Source organism: Stylophora pistillata, chromosome 10 (genome assembly GCF_964205215.1).
Source record: "Stylophora pistillata chromosome 10, jaStyPist1.2, whole genome shotgun sequence".
In the NCBI taxonomy this organism is placed as follows: Eukaryota; Metazoa; Cnidaria; class Anthozoa; order Scleractinia; family Pocilloporidae; genus Stylophora; species Stylophora pistillata.
Window position 1 is genome coordinate 7366036 of NC_142528.1, and position 27135 is coordinate 7393170.

Below are 27135 nucleotides of genomic sequence, written 5' to 3' on the forward strand. Positions count from 1 at the left end.
TGAACGTTAGCTACTGATATTTGATTATTGAGGGTGGGGGGGGATGAAGTTTTTGCGTGATAAATGATTTAGTCTTTTTTATTTTCGTGACCAGTGAAAATACGAAATTAAAACCCCATGAACTGTTAATTTTTTGCTCTTACGTGAATTTTACACTCGTATATCCGATTTTTCGTGATGCTTTATTTCTATTTTCTTGATGTTTGTGAAACGTGCGTAGGACGTTCCCTTCACCCCCATCATTTTATAACGGAAAGAATACAGGCAGCGAGTTCAAGTGCGACTGTCCTTGTCACACTAGGTTTCCTAAAACTCACTTTCATACGGGTTGTCATTAGGCATTCAGTTCCAATGTTTGGATTGTTACCGATGTGTTTACAATTTAAACACCCTTGTGGGATGGAAATACATAAAAGGATAGATGTTATAATTACTTTTTATTGCGTCGTTTTGGGCACCCTATTTGTCTGACATCTAGTTTTGAAACTATTTTCACACCACATTTATCCTAATTATTTGGTAGCGGTCTTGATTTGCTTGATATTGTTGCCAGATCATAAACCACAATGATGATCATGACAGAGTCGAGGCTACGCTGATTCCACAACTGTTGAAGATTATAAAACTTCGACATAAGAGGTTCAGCAAAATGATCTCACACCAATCTGATGCAATAGAAGATAAAAAATATATATAAGATTAGAAATAAGAAGGTCCCAGTTGCAGACAAAGAGTGAAGCAATGTACTTAAATTGGTCCTATAGAGCGGAAGTGGTCGTCATCATAAAAGTTCACTGTGGATTTGCTTGTCTGTCGAGTCTCATAGGTCTGGTTTTTGACAACTAATCGATCAGTTTTGCAATAATCTTATCGGCAGTAAAACCCAAATACCAAAAGTCATTATCGGTTATGACCGGTTGGTTTCGTTTCAGTTTCCTTGCGTAAAGCTAGGTCCATTTGTTTCGTTCTTTGCTACTGATGAGTTCAAACCAGCGACTGTCTTGCTATTCTTAGAAAAGATGAGGTTTGTCCATCGTTCAAAACAGTTTTAAATCGTTTTTTATTTTACATCGTTTTTCATTTTATGCCGTTCAAAATGATTAAGTTAAAAGAGATATAATTTTTGAAAATTCACTTCACCTGTCATACACGTGGTTGATGTTACCAGACACACAAGAAATATTCTTTTCTTCGGTAATGCTAGGAGCAAAAAAGATAAGATAAAAAGACAAGTAAATTGTTGAGTTTTTTTCAAACATGGGCGCGGCCGGAGCCGGTTGGATGGTAAGGTGGATAGCATGACACCAAAATTTCAGCACCATGATGTCCATCCAGATATACCGAGCTGAAATATATGAAAAGCTCGAGGTATTCGTAATTTGCATGATTAGAGTGGCTTTGCAGATTTAAAAAAATGTATGAAGCTAAAAGGAGCATGCAGTACAGCACCCCTTATCATTCCTGTGATAATTATTTCTCTTCACCTCAAAATAAAACCAGAATTGATTGAGTGTAACTGCAAAAGACACCAACAAGACCCTACCTTGCATACATAATGTTGTCTGTGGATTTCTCTGGTAGGCTCGCATATCTAGAGTTCAACAGTATCGAAGAAAAGATTAAGTTTTTTGAAAACGAATAACGTTAGAGACAAGAACCACAATTCATATCAAAATGGCTTGCTATCAATAAATCGGAATATCTTTTATTACCTTTCTTTCTGCTCTGAATCAGTCTTCAAGTTTGTGTTTTGTAGGGAGAAGTTAACCGATCTCATTTCGCAGTTGCTGTATATTCAGGAATTGAGAACATTTCAACCATTTCAAGACCTTATGTTGTCAGGTATACAATGTCACAATATGATTAACACATCACCCACCTAGTTTCTTCATCAGTCTCATTCTCAACAGCTAAACCATCCATCATATCAGATAAGACTGCATCGTTCTTGTTGTTGCTAAATTTGACATTAAGCTTTTCGTTGTGGACATCTGTCTCCTTTCTGGCTAAGAAGGGGATAGTCTGTATTTTATTCTTACAATAAGAAATAAACCAATGTTGGTTGGCCATGGGTAGCCCTTTAGGTTTGGGACAATTGGATGCAAAAGAGCTGTTAATGTCAATTATTACAAAAAGATATTTAAGATATTCTTAGTTATTTTGGACAGGGCCCTTGTAAACTGCGTTCACTTAAACTTAAAAAAAAAGTGAATCAATAGTTTACCTTCAGGGAAGACATGTATCAAAAAAGCCGGACGTGGATTGACCAAGAAATTACCCGAGAAGGTTCAGAATAATGAAAATAGAAATGGATTGCGAATGACAAAATGAAAGCGATTAAGGATCCAAAAAATGAAACGCAACTCGTTTAAGGGGCCACAGTGGAAACTGTGACGATAAGCTGTAGGAAACCACGCATTTCGCTTAGACAACTTGATTTATCATTGAGGTGTTGTGCTTAGAATTTCGATTCCTTTAACCCCGACCTTGAAATGGTGGTTAGCAGCAACGATGGCTTCATATGTAATAGGGGCTCAATAATAGGGGCTCAAGATATCCAGGATAAATTATTACACTGTACATTAAACTGACACAAGTCCACGTCCAAAAACACGACCAAAGTTCGAGAAAAGAAACAACTGCATAAATTAGCTTATAACTATTTGATATGAATTACCTGATAAATTTTCTCTTATTCCGCATAAAGAGAACTGCTAATCCCAAAAGACAGAGCGCTAATACAGCGGCAATAACGGCCAAAACAATGAGAACTGTTCTATCAGCATTGCCGCTTGTGCCTATCTGGGCTATCTGCTGCTCTGAAGGATTAGCTTCCGAATGGTCTTTGTTGTCAGCTGTAGATAGAGCGGCCCTGTTCGTCTTGAGAGGTTTTGTTGTATACGGTGGTTTACCGGATATATTCGGGCTTGGAGTAGCTTTTGGAAAAAAAAAAACAAGTTTAACCGCTCCATTATTCAAAAGGTTGGCCGGTTTAGTCGGAATACCGGTCCTTTCAAATGCACAAAACCTTGGTTATTTCAAGACGCGTTGGCAGTTGAACCAACTTTTATTGGTGATCTGAAGAGAAAGCGCCCTAGAATAACCCACAAGAAGCCTTACCTGTAGGATCATAACATGGACACAACCTGCGGATGTAAGGGTTGTTGGCTATGTGGCAGTCAATGGTTTCAGGGATACCCTTAAATCCGACGCACACTCCGACCCATTCCAGGACGTGAGACTCCGCAAAGTAACACGGTTGCTCTCCATTTTGATATTGTTCGGTGCCGTTGATAGTTTTGCACGAAACTCCCAAAGATTCGAATATAGGCAAAGCAGATGAAGCTGGAAAGCTTTGTCCCGCTTTAGCACATTGGAAACCAAATGTTGCACACACTGAATCACAGTTCTGCCGAGGACAAGTTGCCAAAAAGTACTTGATACCTAAAAAGTCAGAATAAAAGCTGAAATAAAGGCCTAAAGAGGTTGAAAGAAGGGGGAAGCAAAAGGAATGATTTCAATTTTCCCTATCCCGTTCCTTGGTCAGTTGGAAGATTTGAAACCAACAGTAACAACAACAACAACAGATCGTCCATAGACGGAGATTTTACCCAGGTGTGACTGTCGGAAACAGGATAATTAGTATTGTAAAGATTCAAAATTATCTGCCGGAAATCGAGTGTCTCGATCTGTCCGCTCCGATAAATCAGTTTGTTTATCTTTGTTAGGAAGAACTTTACAGCCAATCAACTTACTTTTTGATCAAGGTGTGTTCATGAAATAAGTAAATCATTGTGAGTAGTTTTTAGTCGGCCAGAGACTTCGCGTCAACCTCGTTCCCGGGGTCTCTCATCTTCCCGTCCCCCTCGCTCGCTCCAGGGGAGGGGAAGATGAGAGACCCTGGGAACGAGGTTGACTTCGCGTAACGTTGTCCTGCCTGCTTTTCTGAGAAATAAATTCTGGAAGAGAACAGTGACAGTGTGGGCTCCTCACTAATTCCCCACATGACAAAGATTTTGTTTAAACCTGGACCACGCAGTATAATCCATATAGAACGTATAATAGAAGACAGTAAAACTGAATTCTGAAAGGCTAGCCCAATTAACCGCGAAAGAAGAACATTTTCATCCATGATTCTCGCTTCCCATGTTGTTCTGCAATCATCGTTATTTAGTGAGTACATTCTATCCTACCTAAAGACGTTGCAACCAACAAAAGAAGTGCTGTTCAAGTCGTCGGTCCAAATCAAGAAAAATTAATAATTCTTAGAGAACAAGTAACTTGCGTGTTTTGACCGTTAGCCATTTATCGACATATATACAAGACTGCATATATCAGCGGTAATGTTTAATACCGCCATGTGCCTTTCTTGCTATATTTGACAACATTGTTCACAAGTAGGAAGGATTCGTCCTAGCCGGTTTATTTTTTTTAATGACGTATTTCTTCCTTAAACAGCGATGAAATTATAACGATTTACTTTACTTCCAAGTACGTATGATGCACGATCCTCGCAGTAGAGAGCGCTATTTATGCAATAGCGAAAATCAGACCTTAAGAAAAAATCAGGCCTGTACGGGATTCGAACCACTGACCTCTGCGATACTAGTGCAGCCCTCTACCAATTGAGCTAACAAGTCAACTGGGAGCAGGCCGTTAAGTTGATTCGTAATAAACCCATGATGATAAATCAGATACAATGAATATATGAAGTTCATATATTTTGAACTGCGGTATTAGATACGTATGATGCACGATCCTCGCAGTAAAGAGCGCTATTTATGCAATAGCGAAAATACTTCCAAGTCTTTTCAAAGAAACTCTTTTTCAATTATAACTCAACAAGACATCATAATAAATCACAAGTAACCTTCAGCATGAAAGTGAAGCCATCATTTTTCTTCTTCTAACCCAGCAATTAAAAAAAGTGCGTCAGAATACCTGTTGCAGTTGTTCTTGTGCCGCCTACTAGAAGAAACGCCGTAATTAGACAAATAGATTTTTCGCGTGGGAGCAGCATTCTTGCAGAAGGAACTGAACGTTATCTGTCCACTCAGAAATTAGTCTGACTAAGTCACCCTCGTTAGCCTCGAAGCAATTCAAGAGAGGACAAATAAAATGTGGATACAATTTCCTCTTGAGTCAAATATTTTCGTTAGTTCGATTTCGGGGTGGTCTTTCACGTGCTTTCAATTGATGAAAAAATAAGGAACTTTGTTTATGTAACAGGTTTGAGAGAAAGTTCGCTGAGTTTAGCAAAAATTTTTTCCCCGTGAAAACAGGTTAAAACGCACATTTCAATAGGAAAAAATTATGGTTAATGCAAGCTTGTAAGTCCATTGTTTGCAAGGGACACCTAGGAAGTTTACGATCTGAAGCTAGATAGTCCGCCGCAAATACACCGACACGTTTTCCTCGACAAGTGTCAACACTGTTTACTCAGTACTCACAAAAGCACACAAAACTTGTTAAAGCTGTTAACAAAAACTGGCATGACGAGTGGAATTTCACTTTACCCGCCTTGAATCCAGTTTCGCCTCGACAAGTCTGCTTGTTCAAGAAACTGATACGTCAGGTTTTTTTAAGTCAAGCGGGCTTCTGAAGGAAAGACATCGCATCTTCTAACCTGTCAATCTTCTCTCGACAGGCTTCGAGAGCTGAAAGAAGAACGAGAGGGTCAGCACTTACCGCTGGAGTCTCGCTACGCGCGCGTAGTCTTCGAGGTCGTCTCGCGCTTGACCCGTAGGCTATAAACTTCAATTTCCACTTCCTAGAAAACTTATCAAAGAAAAACAATATTGTGTATTGGTTTCTTAAGCCTTTATCAGATCCTTCACGCGCTGTAAAGTTGTTGCTTCGTAATAACTTTTTTGTTTGAGCGATCACGAATCTAAAAAAATGCCTGGCGGACTGGTTATAAGAAACTTTCAAAGTTTCTTACAACCAGTCCGCTATCTGCTTGCAAATCTTAGTATTTCTAGCAATAACTTTTTGAAAGAACAACTGGATGAACTAAATTTTGTGGTTCTAATCACATTAGTCCGGCTGAGGTCAACAAAAAATCAGTTTTCATCAGCCTCTCAAGTGTCTGTCAGAGCCATACGCGCATGACGGTACAAAACAGAGACAGAATTGAGGGGTATATATCACAAATGAAACACGGGAATAAACAAAAGGTTGACCAATGGAAGGCCCTCGTTACTGTGTGGCCGAGTGGTTAGAGTGTCGGACTCGTAATCCGCCGCTCCCGGGTTCGAGTCCCACCCTGACCACTAGATTTGATTCACGGTAGCCCCGTGTTCAGATCCTTGGCCACGCTTGTAAATAGCCAACTGGTTTGCCTCCGGCCGGTTGGGGTTCTTAATGATGTTCTTAATGATGTTATGTTCAATTTAGACCATTTGTTTCATTTGTTTGCAAGGAGCACAATGGAAACTACTGGTTCACCAGTAATTGTGTAATCCTGTAAAAAGACTTTTTTTTTTTCTTAACTAAATGAGCTGACGTGAGTAAACGGTAGATACACCCTCTTCCGAGGCTTACCCCAATGATGAGCTACCAAAAACTATATCCCTGTAGTGTAGACGTTTCTAGACGTATTACTGAAAAGTAGCATTTCCTAGGCTTCTGCTCCTCGCCCTTCCGTCAGCCACTCCCATGTTCCGTCTTTTCCGTTGCCATTTTTACCCGGTCACATAGTTTTTTAATTAACTTGTGTTCTCAGTGCCTTTCCTGATAGCGACTCACAAGACTGAACTTTCCTTTTGTCAAGTCGAGGGAAAGTTGAAGTCTTCTGTACTCGACTGGGACAACTTTTATCATCATAAATATTTCCGTTTTTTTCTAAGCATAAGGTGACAAGTTAAGAAATATACCCATTTTTAATCTTACAGGAAATAACCTCTTCAAATTATTAGGATATAACTTTCGTAGACAGAAATACTTTGCTATCAAAATCCGTCATGCCATTAATTCAATTGGATTTTATGGCCCTCAAGTTGGCTTTGGGCTGCGCCCGTCCCCTTCGAACTTTCAACAGAATGGCGCGAGAGATGTTTGTTTTTGGGAGGGAGCAAACTAATGATAAATTTCCCTGAAGCTAATTTGATTCGGTCACCTCGTATCATTATTATGATTTTGACATCATCTTCATCCTATCATACTCATTATTACTGAATCAAACTGCTGAGTTGGGGTCATCAGAAACCGTCGTTATTGAACACTTTTATTGTATCGCCGAAATCCGTAATGTCGCGCACGCTAATAGATACTTCCACCTAATCCTATTGATTTGGCGTATTTGGAATTATCAAATGCTTAGAAGATTGCCTCAACCCACACACTAAGAACCCTCTAGATAGATAAGCTTATGCTTCCATGCTGGGTCGCGCCGATATGAGACTGCATCAAAGCCTTTTGCGCGAACTCCATCCTATATTTCCAGAGTATGATTATTTCTCTCGTTTTTCCTGATCGAGACAAAATAAAGGTCAGATTTTCTCTTTCTCTCATCAACCTAAAAGCAATACAACGAATTAAATTGAGCCCAAGCTTACTTCGTGTCGATTTGCTTACACAGCTGTTTATAACGTTATCCTGAGGTAAGGGGACGGCCTTTCTTGAGAAAAAAAAGTGAAGTTATTTCATCTTCCAGGAATCGTACAGCAAACAAACCGGCGCTGACAATTTTTCACATCGCAAACAAAAGTTTCCGTGTTCAAGGTCGTACAGATGGTAATATGACCGAGCTCACATCTCCTCCTCGAGCAGGATAAAGAAAACTGAACTTTTCCTTTAAGAAAAAATCCTAGTTTTCTTTTTTGATTAGCTTTCCAATGCAGTGAAATGGATTATAATTATTTGAAAGTGTTAATGTCAATTAACTTCTCTTCTTTGGTAATCGCTCTGACACTAAAATACGCCGAATGGAATGCTTTTTGTTGTTATTGTTTTTTCAAGAAATGTCTTTCTGTCAATTCCTCTTTGTTTTGAATTGTATTCATTGCTTTTTTTAGCGATGAATCAAAGCTAGAAGTAGAATTAATCCGCAACAATGTTTTTTACTGTTGCTGGTAAACACTAAGGAATTCTTGAAATTTCTTGTGCGCGTGAAATACAAACCACTTCCGAAAGACGTCATAATTGATTTCTCTAAGCTCACAGCTATTATATGACATACAATAAAATATAAATGATCCCGTGCTTAAAAGCATAAGATACTTCTTCCCAGAGAACGGTATCTAGCCATTTCAACTTGACACCAGGGTCGATTTCTTTGCTGGGGCTTAGTAATGGACCTCGCCAAGTTTGCTTTCTTTTCAGTATTCTTTTATTCAGCTCACCTAACAGTAGCAGGTAAGCCGAAAATTTCTGGCAGATTTTGAACTTTATCAATGCAACCAATCTATGCACCTCCAGTGGGGTTAAGAATAATCCTACTTAGTAAGATGCCATTATTTTCAAAATGGTCGTAGAGATCTTTCCCTTTATTCTTGGGAAAATCTTTCCACGTCTTATCTCATTTGTAACTACGTTCCCAGTTTTAATCCTTTTACATCTTTTGTTTACCAGTAAATTCATTAACAATTTACACAGGACTGTACGATGACTAAAAAAATCTGTTACAGAGGGGAATTTTTGTAAAAATTTCCGATCGCTACGGCGGAATTACTGTAACAATCGACACCATAAGTGGGCATCGTCAATTGACTCGAAAACATAAAACAGAATAGTTTGCAATAATGACAATGCCCCAAAGGAAACTTGATGACGTAGTTAGGAGAAGTGTCTCTTCCTCTAGAACTTCGATATTTCTTAGAAGTAGGTGGGTTGTTGACCCCACATGAAAAAATATTCCTACATTTCTACCTTTGCGCCAATACAGAACAAATATCGCGCGTAGAAATATCCTGGAGTTTCGATTTCTTTTGTTTCGCTGGAATTTTGTGCAAGGCTCAATATAATATCTTAAAAATAGCCGTCCCATTGTGCACACCTGACATTTATCCGTTTAAGCAGGGTCTAAAAATGTCTTATCACTTCAGCACCACTGTGTCAAGATAAACTGGACAAGTGTGCTGATTATGCAAATTACTGCGGCAGATACGACAACATAAGGCAGCAGTGTCCACGGACTTGTAATCAGTGCGGTACGTTATTAAGTTTTTGCCCATTTATCACGATCATGATTTTTGTAAAGCTTTTTTAAGGTTTTGTTTCTAGTTTACTGACTAATCTACTTTCTTTACAGCCACAATTCATCCCTCGTTGTCCGTAACTCCATCGCAAAGCATATCCACCAAAGCTACAACGCACACTTTCACTCCGCCGCAAAGTTCGACGGCTACGTTTGACGGCCTGGTTCCTGAACAAATTGCCGCTTCGGTATCACAAGCTCCATCTCGAACGCAAACATTGGAAGCATTTTCATACAGCCTTGCAAAAACACAAGCTACTTACTCGGTGTCACAGACGCAAAAAGCAATAAGTTTTTTTAATGACTTCACCAAGGCTCAAAGCCCCAGGGATGTTTCACCAGGCTCCTCCAGTTTTCCAACCGAAACCACTGATAATGCATCAGGGACAAAATATTTGGGAGAAGACAGAAAAAAGCGAAAAAATATTGCCATCAGAAAAGCTGCATCAGTAACAAATATCTTGGCTATAACGACAGTCTCGTGGATGTATGCATTCCTGTTACAGAGGTAACTTTAACAGTGATTGTTCAAAATGATGAGAGCGTTCTTCTACTAAGTGTCGTGAAATAAATATCAGAGAAAACTCAACAGTCACTCAGGAGGAAGGGTAGTGTCACCAAGACCTGGCAAGAACACGAAGTAAAAACACTTGAGCCGCGTAAGACACGGAGAACCGCAAGAGACGAAGTCACGCGCGCCTAGCCATGGGTTTATTTTTGCTTTCGACTGGGCTGGTACAAGTATCCTTGGCCTCGGACCAGTGCCATACCGGATTAAACTTGATTGCCGTAGCTTCCAGAATGAATATGTTTTTTCAAACGGATTGCTTTTCAAAATATCCAAAGATAAAGTTGTTTTTTTTGTTTTGTTTTGTTTTTTGTTTTGTTTTCATTTTTTTAAGAGTAACCCTGTGAGGCTTAAGCAGAGCAGTTTGTAGATAAGAATAAATTAAATATCTGAGACTAGTAGGTCGGACGAACTAGAAAACTACTTTATTTATGTTTAACTTTTCCGTGGAAAGAATGATCTTTAAATTTTTCTTATAGGTCTCTTTAGTAATTTCTCTGTATATTACGTTACAAAATCAACGTTTTTCATTTCTGCTCTGTTAATTAACCCTTTCATTCCCAGAAGTGATCAACATGCAACTTCTCCCTCTAATATCTATACACTATTCAGTAAACAGGTAATGAGAATACTCAAACTTATCAAGTAGAAGTTGATGTCTTGATCTAACGTCAAATTCTAGTAACTAATCAGAAAGGAATTGCGTAGCAGCTAGAGGGGAGAATTAGCAATCAGATCTTGTGATTTAAAGGGTTAATAATTTTTACATTTTCTTTCAAAGCTCACCCGTAATTGTGCTATGGATTAGTTTCATAGCGAATTTACTAATATGTAAGCAAACCACCGTTCAGCAGATGAGTTTATCAATTCTCGTCATCTGTTTTCTTGAAAATAAATCGATGTTATTAGAAGAAGTTACGTTTCAATTTATTCCGAGAGTTAAAGAACTGTAAACGACGTGTCACTGAAGACAAGGCGAGGCAGAAGGGTGTATCGATCAGGAAGAACGTTGGCTTGGCAACCACGTGAGACCCAGGCTATTATCATGCGCCTCAATACACTTATTTACCCCTTCGAAATATGATACTCCCCATGAATTCTTAAATGGGAAATTTCGGCTCAAAATAGAAGAATAACACACCAAGCCAACTTGACCTTCAACGGAAGTACCGCATTCATGGATTTTTCGCAATGGACTTTCTTCGTAATATTCCTTATTCACCCTCTAAGTCGACAAGTACAGGCAGGTTTGTAACAAATTACTTACCACAAAATTACCCATGAACAGTTCTGTAGAGCATCTTGAGCTTATTTTCCACACATAAGTCTTCTGTCGCTCTGTCCCCTTTTTAAAATCTTTCTTACTTAAGATGAGGATTTGATCGTAGAACTGATCTGAAGATAAATTATCGCAGCAACTTATCATACGGCTTTCTCGAGCTTTTTGTCAAGATTTCAAGTCGGGAAAAAGTTGTCTCTTTCTTATGACTTTATTCAATGTGTTAATGAAAAAGTGGAGAGTATTTCTGAACTACATCCCTCGCTAGGGTTAAACGAAATGTTTCTGAAAATCACAAATTGCACCAAACTGTGTTTTTCTTTTTTTTTTGTCCCGTCTTAAAGCATTTTCCTGTAGATTTGCGTTTAGTGGCATGAGCTGAGAGTTTTTGGGTTTCAAAATCGACAAACTACTCATAACATACATAATAATTGAATTATGCTCTTAATAGTAAAAATGTAGAATACTTTTGTAGCTAGTCGTTAGAAATATCAATCACCTGGAGCCAAAATGACTGAGAGCTTTTATGTTATCTCGATCGAGATGAATTTATGCTTAAAATACATTTATCTTTTTTTGTTTTGTTTATTACTAAACAAACGCCTGTTTACTCTGTAATCAGATCAGAAAGGCTACTTATAAAAGACACATAACCTTACCGCTGTCAAAACTCGCATCATTGATATACTTGTCAACGCAATGATAACAATTTAACCGGTACAGAACGCGAAGCAAACGATAGAAACCCTATTAAGGGTTCAATTTTAACTGTGGACGAAATGCGCTCCTAGCTCCAATTGGTGAAATTTCTGTTGTTATATCCCGCTTTGCAATGACACTCAAGCGCGGCTTCCTATTGCTGTCGTTGCATAATTAGATAACTGGTGTTTTTTTGTGTGTGTTTGTTTTACATAAAGCAAGAGTACCCCTGAAATCCTTAATTTTTCAAAGGAACGACTTCGTTGAGACAAGTTACTTTTATTACATTAAAAACATCTCCTTGCGAGCAGAATTCCCAGCCATATTTTTTCGTACTCCCCCTATAATCCTAAAATCTCCTCTATTTTTGTCTAACCTCTTGTAAGAACTCTAAGTAATAAGATTTACAGCGATAAAAATCCTTAAACCAGAAGAGGCCCTTAACGAAAGAGCTTTGTGGCTGACATGCCTCCTTTCCAAGACCCCATAGATTCTCCTCTAGTTGCACAGCGGTGATAATCCTTAATTTCCCCTTTGTAGGCGATAGGACAGAAGCTCTGTGTCAAGATCATTTGTCGAATTGTCCCGAAAACGCAAAATATTGTGATTATCCTAACATGAAGCAGCAGTGCCCGCTGACTTGTAAGCAGTGTGGTAAGTTGACACAAGTTGGCTTCCCCTGAAACTGTGAGGTAGATTAATTTTAATTCCCCCTCTACTAACTATGTTCCGAGGTAACCTTAGAATTCACTCTCACGTGAGTGCACCACATTTTTACCGACACCTTAGTTCATCCACCTAGTTTACTGATTCTATTCTCTAACTCTTTGTACCTTTTGTGCGTTTTTTTCCAATCTAGTGGTTTTATGATTCAGAAGGCAACTGTATGTCATTAAGCTTCAGTACAGAACCATTAGTTCACTCTGACGATGAGCAAATCTCCAATCGCTAGGCAAAAAGGACTTCCCGTTCCAGAGAACTTCGCCTAACGAATTAGGCCCTCTGGGTGTTAGGTTAAACGTGGGATAATTCACCAAAATACTTCCTTTTCTAAACCCTCACTGAGAAAGTTTGCGAGGTAGACCATGATCGTGTGTCATTGTGGAAGGAATTGGACGGAAAGTGAGGGCATAACTGTGGGGCTGAAATACACATCTCTCTTTATAACAGACGCGATTTATTTCCAGAAAATGGCAGCCGTCGCCTGCATGTCAAACAATACCTCGACTCCAAGGAAAAAGCTTTTGAAATTCTGACCTTGAAATTTTTTAATTCAACTCGTTTCTCTCATTCCTTGCCAGATCATTTTGTCTCTGTTTTTGATCTGTTTTTTTTTTCTTACTATCTCTCCTGCTATAGTTAACAATTCGCCTTTTACGCTTGTAACACCTGTGACGTCATCACATAACCTTGTCCCATCGCGATGTACTTTTTCCGCCACCAGAACAAGTACCACTGAAATAAACATTAGAGGGACATCGTCGAAAAACATCACAACATCATCAACGGCATCAACAACAGAATTCACTCAAGTCAACTTATTTTTGACCATAGGGATTGTTTGGAGTCACGCTCTCTGTCACTGTTGATGTCACAAGTGGCTAACAACACCATGTAGTATAAAACTATTGTTCTCCTGTTACGCCAGGAGGAATAAACTGCAAGGCTTCGAACCATGACAACATACATTTAAAATTCAAAGCCACTAGTGGCCCAATTCTCAAAAGTTCTTGGGCTCGAAATCATATTTCAAAATTTGAATCTAAGGAACAATAGTGCGGGTCTTTGTTAAAAACTAATGCATTTTGTTACACTTCCAGTCATTTTTTTATTTCTTGAATTTAAAAACCATCATCATTTCCATCCTAAATGGAAACACTACCAACAAAAGGGACTGGTAACTACCGAGACGTACGGGGATTGTGTCCCGCGTCTTTCATGATCAGTCAATTTTTTAGCTGGGTGATGTCTGCGCGCAGACCTAGAAAGTAAATTCATGGGTTATTATCTCCTAATCTTGTGTTGCTCGGCTCCCGTGAATAAGGTTGCATGTTCCCCGCTTGCAACTCGAATACCACCTCAGAGATCGAATGGACTCATCGTGATGGGTAGCCTGTCGTGAAGCCGGACGTGTTATTCATACCGGCTTTGGGGTTAACTGCAACTCAGGCTACGTCAAGAGAGCCCACGCAGGGGGTTAGATTGTTTGTTTTAAGATCCTCTTGGAGCTTAATTCGAAAGCGGGATGTTAAAAGATCATTTGAGAGGTATTTCTTAAAATAAGGCTTGTAGAGGGATTTAGTCTTTATTCCCTCGTGCTGATTTGTTTATCTTTTTGCATATCATCGTGTGACCTGTTCAAACTTTCTTGATTTGTGAGCAATTCTAGTGGGGGCGAAAATATTATGATTGCTGGACTTTCAGCCGCAAAATATTGCCTAATCGCTTTAACACTGGCAAGCCCTTCGTCATGACGTCCTCTAGGTACATAAACAGTACTTCAAAGATGCATCGCCATACTTACAATTTGGATAAATTCCAGTGCTGTTCATTCGAAGTCTTGAGTGCGCGCGAATGATGATCGCTTACTGAATTTCTGATCAGGGACCCGTTTCTCGAAAGTCCCGGTAACTTAACGGGCTGGAAGCCATGTTTTAAAATCAAAAGTTAAAGGATAGGAAAGCAGGATCTTACGCCAAAACCAGTCCTTTCTGTTTCTTTAGCCGATAGTTTTATTGTATCATTTTCAAAAATTTTGAAATCCCCATCTTGAATGAAAACAGAACAGCTTTATGGGCCCGTTAAGTTACCGGGACTTTGGAGAAACGTGCTTCAAAGTCAGTATCTGGGCACGCAGATACTGACTTTGTTGTGGAATTAGAGGACGGGTAGGTGTGTGGTAGCACGCACTGCTGTTGAAATAAGGGATGGGTAGGTGTGTAGTAGCATGCACTGTTGTTGAAATAAGGGACGTGTAGGTGTGTGGTAGCACGCACTGTTGTTGAAATAAGGGACGGGTAGGTGTGTGGTAGCATGTACTGTTGTTGAAATAAGGGACGGATAGGTGTGTAGTAGCATGCACTGTTGTTGAAATAAGGGACGGGTAGGTGTGTAGTAGCAGGCACTGTTGTGGAATTAGAGGACGGGTAGGTGTGTAGTAGGACGCACTGTTGTTGAAATAAGGGACGGATAGGTGTGTAGTAGCATGCACTGTTGTTGAAATAAGGGACGGGTAGGTGTGTAGAAGCAGGCACTGTTGTGGAATTAGAGGACGGGTAGGTGTGTAGTAGCAGGCGCTGTAGTTGAATGAGGGGACCGGTAGGTGTGTAGTTGTTCAGATATTAAAATTGATCCTAAATCTCTTTATTTCCAATCTCATGAATCAATTAAAGGGTAAAGAAGGTCTAAAATTATTTCTGGCGTAATGGATTGGGCGGGAAACTATGAAAGCACGACAAAATTTGTGTTATTAAAGTGCTCTCCTAAAGAGGCCAAGTGGAATATCAGGGTGGTTGATCCTTTGACGTCATAGAGTGATAAACATCTAATACCGAACAGTATCGCCCCTGATTCAAACATTTAGGTCAAAAGAATAAAGGAAATGATCATAAAATTAAGAAAAAGACCAGCTGCCAGCCGGCTGGTTAGCTTAGGGTGGCTTATTAATGGCCAAAATGCGAAAACAGCCACTAGGGGCCAAAATCACAAGACAGCAACTAGTTGCAAAAATCGCAAAACGGTCACTAGCGGCCAAAATCCCAAAACCGCCACTAGTGGCCAAAATGCCAAAACGGCCATTAGTGGCCAAAAAGCCGAAAGAGCCACTAGTGGCCAAAATCCCAAAACGACCACTGGTGGCCAATATGCTAAAACAGCCATGTCACGATGGGCCAAAATCACAAAGCAACCAATAGTGGCAAAAAATCCCAAAACAGCCACTAGTGGCCAAAATGGCAAAACGGCCACTAGTAACCAAAATGCCAAGACAGCAAGTAGTGGCCACTAGCGGCCGTTATGGCATTCTGGCTACTAATGGCCGTTTTGGCATTTTGGGCACTAGTGGCCGTTTTTACTTTTGGCCAGTAGTGGCCTTTTTGGCACTTTGGCCAGTAATGGCCGTTATGGCATTTTGGCCACTAGTAACCTTCTTGGCAGTTTAGCCACTAGTGGCCACTTTAGCATTTTGCCAACAAGTGCCACTAGTGGCCGTTTTGGCATTTCGGCCACTAGCGCCCATTTTAGCATTTTTGCCACTAGCGGACGTTATGACATTCTGGCCACTAATGGCTGTTATGACATTTTGGCCACTAGTGGCCTTTTTAGCATTTTAGGCACTAGTGGCCATTTTAGCATTTTGCCAACAAGTGCCACTAATGGCCGTTTTGGCATTTCGGCCACTAACGGCGTGTTTTGGCATTTAATTTTGGCCACTAGTGGCCGTTCTGGCATTTTTGCCACTAGCGGCCATTATGGCATTCTGACCACTAGTGACCTTTTTGGCACTTTGGCCAGTAATGGCCGTTATGACGTTTTGGCCACTAGTGGCCTTTTGGCATTTTAGCCACCAGTGGCTTTTTTGGCATTTTGGCAACTAGTGGCCGTCTTGGCACTTTGGCCGCTGGTGGCCTTTCTGGCATTTTGGCCACTAATGGCCGTTTGGCATTCTGTCCACTAGTGGCCGTTTTGGCATTTTGGCCACTAGTGGCCGTTTTGACTTTTGGCCAGTAGTGGCCTATTTCGTATTTTAACCAGTAATGACCGTTATGACATTTTGGCCACTAGTGGCCTTTTTGGCATTTTGGCTACTCGTGCCCGTCTTGGCACTTTGGCCACTGGGGGCCGGTTTGACATTCTGGCCACTAATGGGCGTTTGGCATTCTGTCCACTAGTGGCCGTTTTGGCGTTTTGGCCACTAGTGGCCGCTTTGGCATTCTGGCCACTAGTGGCCGTTCTGGCATTCTGTCCACTAGTGGCGGTTTTGGCATTCTGGTGTCCAGTGGCCGTTCTGGCATTCTGGCCGCTTGTGGCTGTTTTGTGCCTTTTGGCCAATCGTGGCCGTTTAATTTTGGCATTTTCGGCACTAGTGACTGTTTTGGCATTTTAGCCACTAGTGGCCGTTTTGGTATTCTGGCCACTAGTGGCTGTTTTGGCGTTTCGGCCACTAGTGGCCGTTTTGGTATTTTAGCCACAAGTGGCCGTTTTGCCATTTTGGCAACCAGTGGCCGTTTTGGCATTCTGGCCACTAGTGGCCGTTTTGGCATTTTGGCTACTACCAGCCGTTTTTGCATTTTGGCCATTAGTAGCCGTTTTAGCATTCTGGCCAATAGTGGCCGTTTTGACATTTTGGCCCCTAGTGGCCGTTTTGGCATTTTGGCTACTAGTGGCCGTTTTGGCGTTTTGGCCACTGGTGGCCGTTTTAGCATTTTGGCCGCTAGTGGCCGTTTCGGCGTTTTGGCCATTAGTGGTCGTTTTGGCATTTTGACCACTAGTGGCCGTCTTGCCATTCTGGCCATTAGTGGTCGTTTTGCCATTCTGGCCACTAGTGGCCGTTTTGGCATTTTGGCCACTAGTGTCCGTATTAGTGTTTTGGCTACTGGTGGCGGTTTTGGCATTTTGGCCACTAGTGGCCGTTTTGGCATTTTGGCCACCAGTGGCCGTTTTGGCGTTTTGGCCACCAGTGGCCGTTTCGGCATTGTGGCCACTAGTGGCTGTTTTGGCATAATGGCCACTAGTGGCCGTCTTGGTGTTTTGGCCACTAATGGCCTTTTTGGCATTTTGGCCACAAGTGGCCGCTTTGGCATTTTTGCCACTAATAGCCGTTTTGGTATTTTGGCCACTAGTGGCTGTTTTATCATTTCGGCCACTAGTGGCCGTTTGGTGCATTTTAGCCAGTAATGGCTGTTTTCGCATTTTGGCCACAAGTGACTTTTTTGGTATTTTGGCCAGTTTTTGGCATTTTGGCCACTAGTGGCCTTTTTAGCATTTTGGCCACTAGTGGCCCTTTTTGGCATTTTGGCCACTAGGGGTCGTTTTGGCATTTTGGCCGCTAGTGGCCTTATTAGTGTTTTAGCAACTGGTGGCTGTTTTGGCGTTTTGGCCACTAGTGGCCGTTTTATTATTTTGGCTGCTAGTGGCTGTTTTGGCATTTTGGTCACTAGTGGTCGTTCTGGCATTCTGGCCACTAGTGGCCGTTTTTGGCATTTTTACCACTAGTGGCTTTTTGGCATTCTAACCGATTGTGGCCGTTTTGGCATTTTGGCCACTAGTGGTCATTTAAGTATTTTGGCCACTAGTGGCCGTTCTGGCATTTTGGCCACAAGTGGCCGTTTTGTGCATTTTGGCCAGTAATGGACGTTTTGGCATTTTGGCCAGTAGTGGCCCTATCAGTGTTTTGGCCACTAGTGTCTGTTTTAGCGTTTTGGCCACCATTGGTCGTTTTAGTAAATTAGCCACTATTGACAATTTGAGTATTTTGGCTACTAGTGGCAGCTTTGGCATATTGGGCACTAGTTACCGTTTTGGTATTTGGCCATGCACTTGTGATCGTTTTGGCACTGTGGCCAGTATTGGCTGGTTTAGCATTTTTGCCAGTGGGGGCCGTTTTTTTGGATTTATTTTTGGCCAGTAGTGGGATTTAGATTTGTTATTACTTCTGATGTGGTATTGTAGGAGAGACTCAGATAAGAGGCCACCATAAACAATTTTTTTTTTTTAAATATGAGTTTCTTCAGTACAAAAGTAGACTACGAAAGATGTCAAATGGAAAGAATATCAGTGACGCGTTCGGCTGCGCCTCGATAGTTTTCCACTTTTTGTTCCTAATATATTTTGACTTTCTTTTTTGACGTCGTCATTTGTGATCCATTACGGAACAGGCGCAGGACAACATAGAATTTATTTCTTAACCAAAACTCAAAAGAACGACTAAAGTTGCGTTGACATTTAATTCATTTGAAAGGAGTCATAAAGTAGTTTACCATTGAGCCCAAGAACAGGTCATTGCTAATGTCTGAGCTACATAAAGGATAAAAATGATTTACTGATAGTCATGTCAGTAACTGAGTGCTTTTCAACCCGGCGTCGCAACAACAAAACAATAGTAAGCACAATTGCCAATCGGATACGAGCACTAGTATCGCAGAGGTCAGTGGTTCGAATCCCGTACAGGCCTAAATTTTTTCAGGTTTGATTTTCACTATTGCTTAAATAGTGCTCTTTATTGCCAGGATCGTGCACAAATACGTTTCAGTTATAACCGCAGTTCAGATACATCAAACTTCAAGAGACAATAGACGAATGCTGGCACGCCTTCAAAGATCTATTCTTAACAGCTCCAGACAAACACGCTCCTATTGTTACGCGTCGAGTACGTGGATGTTCGATGCCGTGGCTAACTATCGACCTAAAACGACTTATGCATGAGCGCGACTATCACCACAAGATGGCTCTTAGTACAAACAAAGAACTGCATTGGAGCAATTATAAACGATTGCAAAACACAATCAACACTAGAATGCGTAAAGAGAAAAGCAATTATTATTCTAAACAACTGGCAGAAGAAAAAGATTCCAAAGAAATGTGGCGAATCTTGCATAAAATCGTTCCAAAGAAGATCAAAACAGTGCCACCAAGTGGTGACGGACTAACAGCCTCATGCTTAAATGGTTTTTTTACATCTATTGCATCCATTTTGATTGTTCTACCTTACCGAAAGTGTTAACACCTAAAGTTAATCATGACTTTGTCCTAGAAGAGGTGTCCTCTAGCTTTGTTCGAAAAGAACTGCTCCAAATGAAGTCAACGAAAGCCACAGGTCTTGAAAGAATCTCTGCTCGATTATTGAAAGATGCAGCCCCTGAAATATCTGAATCGATTACTTACATCATTAATCTGATAATTTCTACGAGTACAATTCCATCTAGTTCCATCTGAATAGAAAACGGCAAAGTCACTCCAATATACAAATCTGGAGATAAGAGCGATCCAAACAACTATATATCGCCCAATTTCAGTCCTTCCCTTGATCTCCAAAGTAATGGAACGAGCAATTCAATCGCAGCTTGTAGCATTATTCACTAAACACAACCTCCTATTAATCAGTCAGGATTCTGGAAGAAGCATTCTACCGAAACTGCCGCCGTGTACTTTGTAGATCATATTTTAGAACAAATGGACAAACAGATGATGACTGGGTCTATTTTTATAGATCTTAAAAAAGCGTTCGACCTTGTTGAACACCAGTGCTTACTCCATTAACTAGAGCATTACGGCATTAGGGAGAAAGGCCTGAAATGGTTTGAAAACCATCTGACTACCCGATTTCAGAGGGTCAAACACAATCAAGACAGATCATTCAATTTAGCAATTGGCCATGGGGTTTCTCAAGGATCCATATTGGGCCCAAAACTGATTGCGATCTACATCAATGATCTTCCACAATGTCTAATGAAATCGTCCATAGGCATGTATGCTGACGACACAGTCATTTCTTTCTCTGACACTAGTCCAGGTCTTATTAAGCAGACTCTTCAAAACGGTCTGATCTCCGTTGAGCAGTGGTTACAAGAGAACAAGCTTGTACTTAATCAGAGTAAGACAAAGTGGATGCTATTCGGAACTAGACAAAAATTAGAACACTCCTCAGACATTGTAATACAATCTCATGGGCAAGATATTGAAAGAGTAACAAGTTTTTGTTACTTAGGGGTTACATTGGATGAGCACCTTACATGGATTGGGCACGTTGAAATAATTTGTAACAAAGTAAGCAAACGTCTAGGACTTCTTTCCCGCATACGACCCTATCTTACTCAAAAAGCTGCTAAATGTGTTTATTAAAAACTAGATCATTGGATAATGCAATTCAACAGTTTTTATTGGCTTAGCCATTATGGTATATTAGCCGCTATACCATAATCTACAGATATGGTAAGCGTACGCGTAAGCTTAAAATTAAAAGGGAGCTAAAAAATTTAATAAAATTTAATCATTTCATTTAACGTTTTTAATAAAACAATTATTCCATTCGCGCTTGTTGGATATGAGATGATTATAGCCAACTCGGCGCTACGCGGCTCGTTGGCTATCTATCATCTCATATCCAACGCGCACTCGTAGAATAATTGTTAAATACAACTGTCTTATACAACCAATTGTTAACTACACTGACACGGTATGGGGTGGACTGTCAAAAGGCTGCGGTAAAAACCTACAGCGTCTACAGAACAGAGTAGCGCGCATAGTGCAAGGGAGGTCCACGATAGAAGAAGCATTTCAGATGTTAGGGTGGATAAACCTAGAAACACAGAGAACTATGCACAAGTGTATTTTAGTTCATAAATGTTTAAATAATCTAGCCCCCCCCCCCCTATTTTTGTGATTATTTCATAAGAAATAATCGTATTTACAGTTATAACACCAGAAACAGTAACGATCTTCAATCACCCCCTCCAAATGAAGTCTGGGTAAAAACACTTTTAGGTATTCAGGTTCGATCCTTTTTAATAAATTACCTAGAACATTGAAAGGAGCTACATCACTCTCCAAGTTTAAGAACCTTCTTAAACAATATTTTACGAGATGAGATATTGTACATTTTATTAGCTCTTTATTCTACATGATTGTATTTTTATTTTGTAGTAGTTTTTGGCCGGTGGTAGTTTTTTACTTATTATGTAGTAATCATTAATTACGCAGGGCTCCTATTGATACCAGCCTAGTGCTGAAAGGGCCACCCTGCTTAAATAAAGATGACTTAACTTTAACTTTATATTAGTTGTGTTTGACAATGCATTAAGTCGCTTAATGCTCCTGTAACCAATATAAACTTTCAGATCGACTCCTGAGTTGAATGTTTTTTCGATCACTTTTTTCGACTGCACTTCCTTTTCCCCCAGCCTACAACAGCCTGACGTAACTAACGTTGCCTGAATTGATTTGTATGCATGAAGTTTCGGCTTAGAATGAAACTGACAGAGTTATAGCTGACGCATTGACTGACGTAAATTTCTTGTCAACCAATCACAATGCAAGTGCTCAGAACATTGCGCGGGGTGATGAAAGCTTTTCAACCTGCAAACGTAAATAAATAGACGGTCTTTAAGCCCGCTACTTCTGTAAGCCATAAATTAAAAAAAAGGCAGTTATGTGGAAACGGTTTATTACCTGGTTACACCTTTTTACGAATCTTGGGTTTTTACCCGCCAATAATCTTTCGACTCCAGAGGAACCCGGTAAAACTGAGCCTATCATGATCTTTAAAGTCTCAAAATTTAATGCATGAAGGAAGGAAATATTCTCCTTCAAAGAAATTGGAGATGTTAAACTCATATTTCACAACCATGTAGCCGACATTTGGAAACTTTTGAAGATACAGACTCTCCGAATACCGCTCGGAAGTACTACAACTGAGCTATGATAGAAAGAGTTAGCTAGCCGAAGTGGCCGAAAAGAAAACTCAAAATACATGGCCCAAACGCTTCTACATAATCAACATCAGTAGAGCCCCAACTGGCCGCAAAACGACATATTTTTTCATGTTTTCGATCGATTCAATATCATTCAGATATTTCCAAGATTATGAGATATATTCCATTTGTACGCGATACTCCATGTTAGGTTGCACGACCGGAATACAAATTTCGCAATACTAGCTTATCACCATAGAATCAGTTTACTTTCTGCCACAGCGCTACAATGTGTCTCAGATCCTGACGTCCCAAAGAGCAAACACAGTCTCAAATTGGATAGCAAACGCAAAAAGAGCCTAAATAATAAATGGACGGGTACTCAGCTAATTTGCTCAAAGTACATGTTATTACTTTATTCCCATTATAAGTTTTTCCTTCGCCTGAAGCTTTCTTTCCTTTCTCTGTTTCCTTTTCATTACATATGTCCATTGTTTGACAGTTGATAGCTATACAAAGTTTATTCTCATAAAACATGCTTAGTGTAGCTCATATGCTGTTGTGCCTCCAGCGAATTTCCTCCGCAAATTGAGGAGGCACCTTCGACAAACTCTGATCAAGGTTGTTTTATGACACATGTTTTGACAACGGTAGAGCGAAAACCTAAAGCACCTCAATTAACTGATGAATTCATGCCACCGAAACAAGACTGAGGAAGGTTTTGTTTAAGTATCATATAATTTAGGAAATTGGAAAGTAGCATTTCGTCCGAACAATAGGGTTTTTGTCTCCGGCGGCAGGCGAATAGAGACAAGTCAGCTTGAATTTTTCCGGTGTAACTTCCTATAGAGGGATCGTGAAGCTTTGAAATCGAAATATGTAATTATTTGAAAAAACAATTTATTTAAGTAAGGGTGACGTTTTATCTGAGGAAGATCGAGTGAAATCGCCATAGACAGGTTCTTTAGAATTTGCGTCATATAAGATCTTTTCTTTGACTGAGGTACAATTAAAAACAGTCAAAAGATAAGGGTTATCAGCTGTTTATCGTCCATTTCGGAAAGAAGATGACGAAAAGTCTCAAAATATGTCATTCAGAGGCGTGAATTAACAAATATCTGCGATTAAGCATTTTATTACTTGACACTCTTATGTCATGATAGTCGTCGCGAAAATTCTTATCGAGCACACACTTGACCAATCAAATGGCAGAGATTTGGGGTCCTCAACAAACATAAATGGACGTGTCATCGGTCCTATGACAGCTACCATATCGGTTTCGCAAATTTTACATAATAAGATTTTCACCTGTACTTTCGAATATATATAAATATCTATGAGCGGCGAACTCCTCTCCCATTTTCTTGCAATTGGAAAAACTTGAAACGTTAGCTGTTCTCGCGCGTCGGAGAGATTCGACAGTGACCGTGTTAGATTATCGACTTCGCTTGAATTTTCCTTGGTAGAAACACATCTAACGATTATTCGCACCCGATAGTTTCCATCTCATCAACTGATTTCGTTTCAATTTTCCATCATCTTCAACTCCCTGGAAGAAGACACTTTTCGTGATTTTATGTCTCGGACTAGCTTGATTGAGATTTGTGGAGCCCAGTCTGGCCTTGATTTCTCTTCTTGCCAACTTTTAGGAAGAAACGTGCGGGCAAGACTCATCTAAATCATCGACTGCACAATTTTTGAATCGCATCCAACATAATTTGATCAAGTTTCCACTTTCAAGAAGAAGAGATCAACAGCGCTGAGCAGCTTTTCTCAAGAGTTCGTTTGGACCTTGTCTCAATTCTTGATTTTCTTTGGCTTCTCTTTTGGATGCGTATCGAATAGGATAAACTAGGTTAGAGGTTTTGAACTGCTATTCACACAGAAGAAGGTCAATTTTCCAAACAGTGTCCACGCTTCAAAAGAACTCGATTAGATTTGGTACAATCCTCTACTGATTTGTCTTTATTCTGTTTGGAGAGACAGCTTTATCACCCTGATCACAGTTCGCTGGACTCCGCTTTCTTGGATTAAAGCCGATTCATCTTCTTTCAATTTTATATTAATTCATTCATGAATTACACCGCAAAGGACAGTGAACCCTCTAAAAAGGCAGATTCGCTCCTATCTGCTGCGGTCGCCAACATTACCATCAATGGATTTCTGTGTTATGCCACCATTATGATGAACATTGTAACAATCTACGCGCTGAGAAAAACCTCTTCGTTGTCAAAACCTTTGAAAACATTGCTTTTGAGCCTTGCGGTTTCTGATCTTGGTGTTGGCCTACTGAGTCAACCAATGTACATCGCCTCCCTGGTTGAAAAGGAGTTACGATCCAAGAATACTCCGACTCTTGACACTTTTTCAACAATTGTATCCAACATACTTTTTTTAATTTCGTTTTGCAGCATAACGGCCTTAAGTGCAGACAGATTTCTCGCCATTCAGTGGCCTTTACGTTACCAAGAAATCGTAACTCACAGACGGGTAGTGATTCTTGTCACGGCAATATGGCTCGTCGTTGTTATTTTTATACCCATCGATCTGCTCGCGCTATTCCCGAAATATCCAAGTGCCTCTACCGCAATTTTTTTCACTATCCATTCGCTATCCTTTGTTTCTTCCACATTGACCTCTTTTAAGATTTATATAACAATCAGGCATCATAGTATTCAGATTCAGACCCAAACGCAGCATGTCACACAAAATAACGGCCTGGCGAATATGGCGAGAATCAAAAAGTCTGCTCAAAGCACAATTTGGATTTACCTCGTATTCTGGGTATGTTATCTGCCTAACTTTTTTCTATACGTTTATGCTTTTGTTAAATCTACTCTTCCTCCTCGAGAGCTACAAATGTTCACGGTGACGCTTGTGCTTGTAAATTCCTCCCTCAACCCGATCATCTACTGCTGGAAGATCAGGCACTTTCGACCCTCCATTCTAAGAATTCTTCGGAGAATAAGCAATCGCAATATAGGCGAAAGATCGGTTTATAGCTTTGACGGATGAACAAAGGCGAAAAACATTGAAACTTGTTTCGGAAATATTTTTGCTATCATTTCTTTTCTCGCTGCGTAAAGGTCAAACTGGGCTCCAAGGGAGCTCTTACCAGCCACAATGTGAAAACAGGAAAAGAAGAGGGGAGGGAAACTTTTGATAAGTTCAATTTGGAAGTCTTAAGGATCCGAAAAAATTTAAAAACCGATGTACTTCTTTAAACGGCGAATATGACTCACAGAAAACAAGGTGAAACGTTTTCTGGTATTAGAAACTCAGGTAAAGAAAAAATAAGAAATTTATTTACTTTTTAGCGTCAGTAATGAGAGGATTAAATGAGGACTAAACGCCTGAAATAAGAACCGCAGAATCGCATGCATTAAAGCCGCATGTTCTTAATGACAAGCGCAGGAGGGGGTGAATTAACGAGGCGTCATTAGCGAAGAACCACTATGAATTAAATTGAAAAAGAGTGGAGAAGGGCTCTTGTAGCTGAAGAAAGTGGAGGGCCTTGGATAAGTCTGAAAGGAAATCAACCAGAGGAAGGCTGATGTCGTAGAACGATATGTAGATAGAAATAAAATACATCCATTCCCATGTTTAGAAATAGTGTGGGGTATCTCCCATGATCAACCGACGGTGCAACCCGAGACTGCATGAGGTTAAATTGATCCATCCTACACTTAACACTAACGTTGCTGAAAAACATGGTATTGGCGTTGCTTTCTGGTCTTAAGTCACTAAAGTTCCTTTTGTGTGACAGAAAAATTTTTTCCTGTAATGCATAGTAAGTAAAAAATTTAATCGAAGATGACTTTCTTTGAATACATTATGTTAGAGAATAAAATTCTTGTTCTACTACAAATGGCCATGTAATAGCCTCTGCCTTCCACTGTCATGATTAGAAACAACAAAGCCTAGATTTGTGAATTAGAATGTGCTTTAAAGAATGATAGTGACTCTTGCTTGAGTTAGTTCAGTAGGGCTCAACGCAGCTGTTCAAAGCTATTTAATCTCCGGTTTGAAACATCATTGTTTATCGCGCTTTTACGGATGATGCATCTTCTCACTTAGTAATAACAGCGAATTAAAAAGTAACGACGTCTTAATGGAAAGGTGCGACTTCTCATTGACGAGTGACATTTATTGGCGTATCCAGTTCACCCTTTTACAGTCCAAGCGTTTTAGATATTTAACTGATCATCCTGTGGTATGGATAATTAGTTAAAACACTCTTATTATCGGAATTTTGAAGTCTTAAATGATCTTTGTCAGTTATATTTATTTTGTTGCGTCCCACGCTCCATTTTTCAATTTTTAATTACGCTTAGCAAGCAAAAAAACTGACAGCAATCAGTTAAGATCGGGTTAATAACAATGATGGAAAAGATTAGGAGGCCTTTAAAAACTATTAAAGCGGTCGATCTCTTCGATGACTATCATTTAGTTATTTATTTTTTTAACACTTTGCTTGAAATCCTTCTCAAAACTGAAGCCAACGAGTCTATAAAGCCACTGAGGCCCATGACTATTTCCCATATCCAATCGATGCTAAGCTGACTACGTATTATTTCTTTGTTATTCCCTTAGCTATTGCCTTACTCTTTCTCTTGCCAATTTTTCCAGCTGCTGATTGGATTTAATTTGCTGTCCAGAAACCATCCCCAACACTTTGAAAGGTTCACTCTTTTTTTCGATTTGAAGCCAGTAAGATAAAGCCATTTTTCAATTTGTATAAATTAATATTAGAGTTTGGACTACCTCCCTACATTCTGTATAGTGTCGTCCAATTTTACACACGCTTCAAGTTTTATGCGTGTAATGTTAAGCAAAAAGAGTAGCACCTTTTATTTGTTCAAACTCATCAATATTCTTCCTTTGGTTCAGTGGTAGAGCATCGCCCCGCGAACGAGAAGGACTGGGGTTCAATTCCTCGTGGGGAACTCTTTGTCCTATGCTCAGGGAAAAATAGAGACATGTTTCT

General features: G+C 40.1%; 3 protein-coding genes across 3 annotated transcripts; 2 read left to right on the forward strand and 1 right to left on the reverse strand.

Moving 5' to 3' along the window:
- Positions 1-147: 147 nt before the first annotated feature.
- On the reverse strand, positions 148-5482 carry LOC111333560 (uncharacterized). The gene is made up of 7 exons (XM_022939160.2): positions 4942-5482; positions 3121-3444; positions 2678-2936; positions 1880-2002; positions 1544-1591; positions 1141-1200; positions 148-665 (listed from the first exon to the last, which is right to left on the reverse strand). Exons 1-7 carry the CDS (start codon positions 5018-5020, stop codon positions 656-658), a joined length of 903 nt encoding a protein of 300 aa, XP_022794895.2. The 5' UTR covers positions 5021-5482; the 3' UTR covers positions 148-655.
- Positions 5483-7940: 2458 nt separating this feature from the next.
- On the forward strand, positions 7941-13751 carry LOC111333562 (uncharacterized). The gene is made up of 6 exons (XM_022939162.2): positions 7941-8355; positions 9045-9149; positions 9251-9704; positions 10893-11011; positions 12283-12396; positions 13102-13751. The coding sequence occupies exons 1-6, from the start codon at positions 8292-8294 to the stop codon at positions 13329-13331; spliced, it is 1086 nt and encodes a 361-aa protein (XP_022794897.2). The 5' UTR covers positions 7941-8291; the 3' UTR covers positions 13332-13751.
- A 9672-nt stretch (positions 13752-23423) lies between these two features.
- Positions 23424-26590, forward strand: LOC111333556 (adenosine receptor A3-like). The gene has a single exon (XM_022939154.2). It carries the CDS (start codon positions 24222-24224, stop codon positions 25161-25163), a length of 942 nt encoding a protein of 313 aa, XP_022794889.2. The 5' UTR covers positions 23424-24221; the 3' UTR covers positions 25164-26590.
- The last annotated feature ends 545 nt before the right edge of the window (positions 26591-27135 follow it).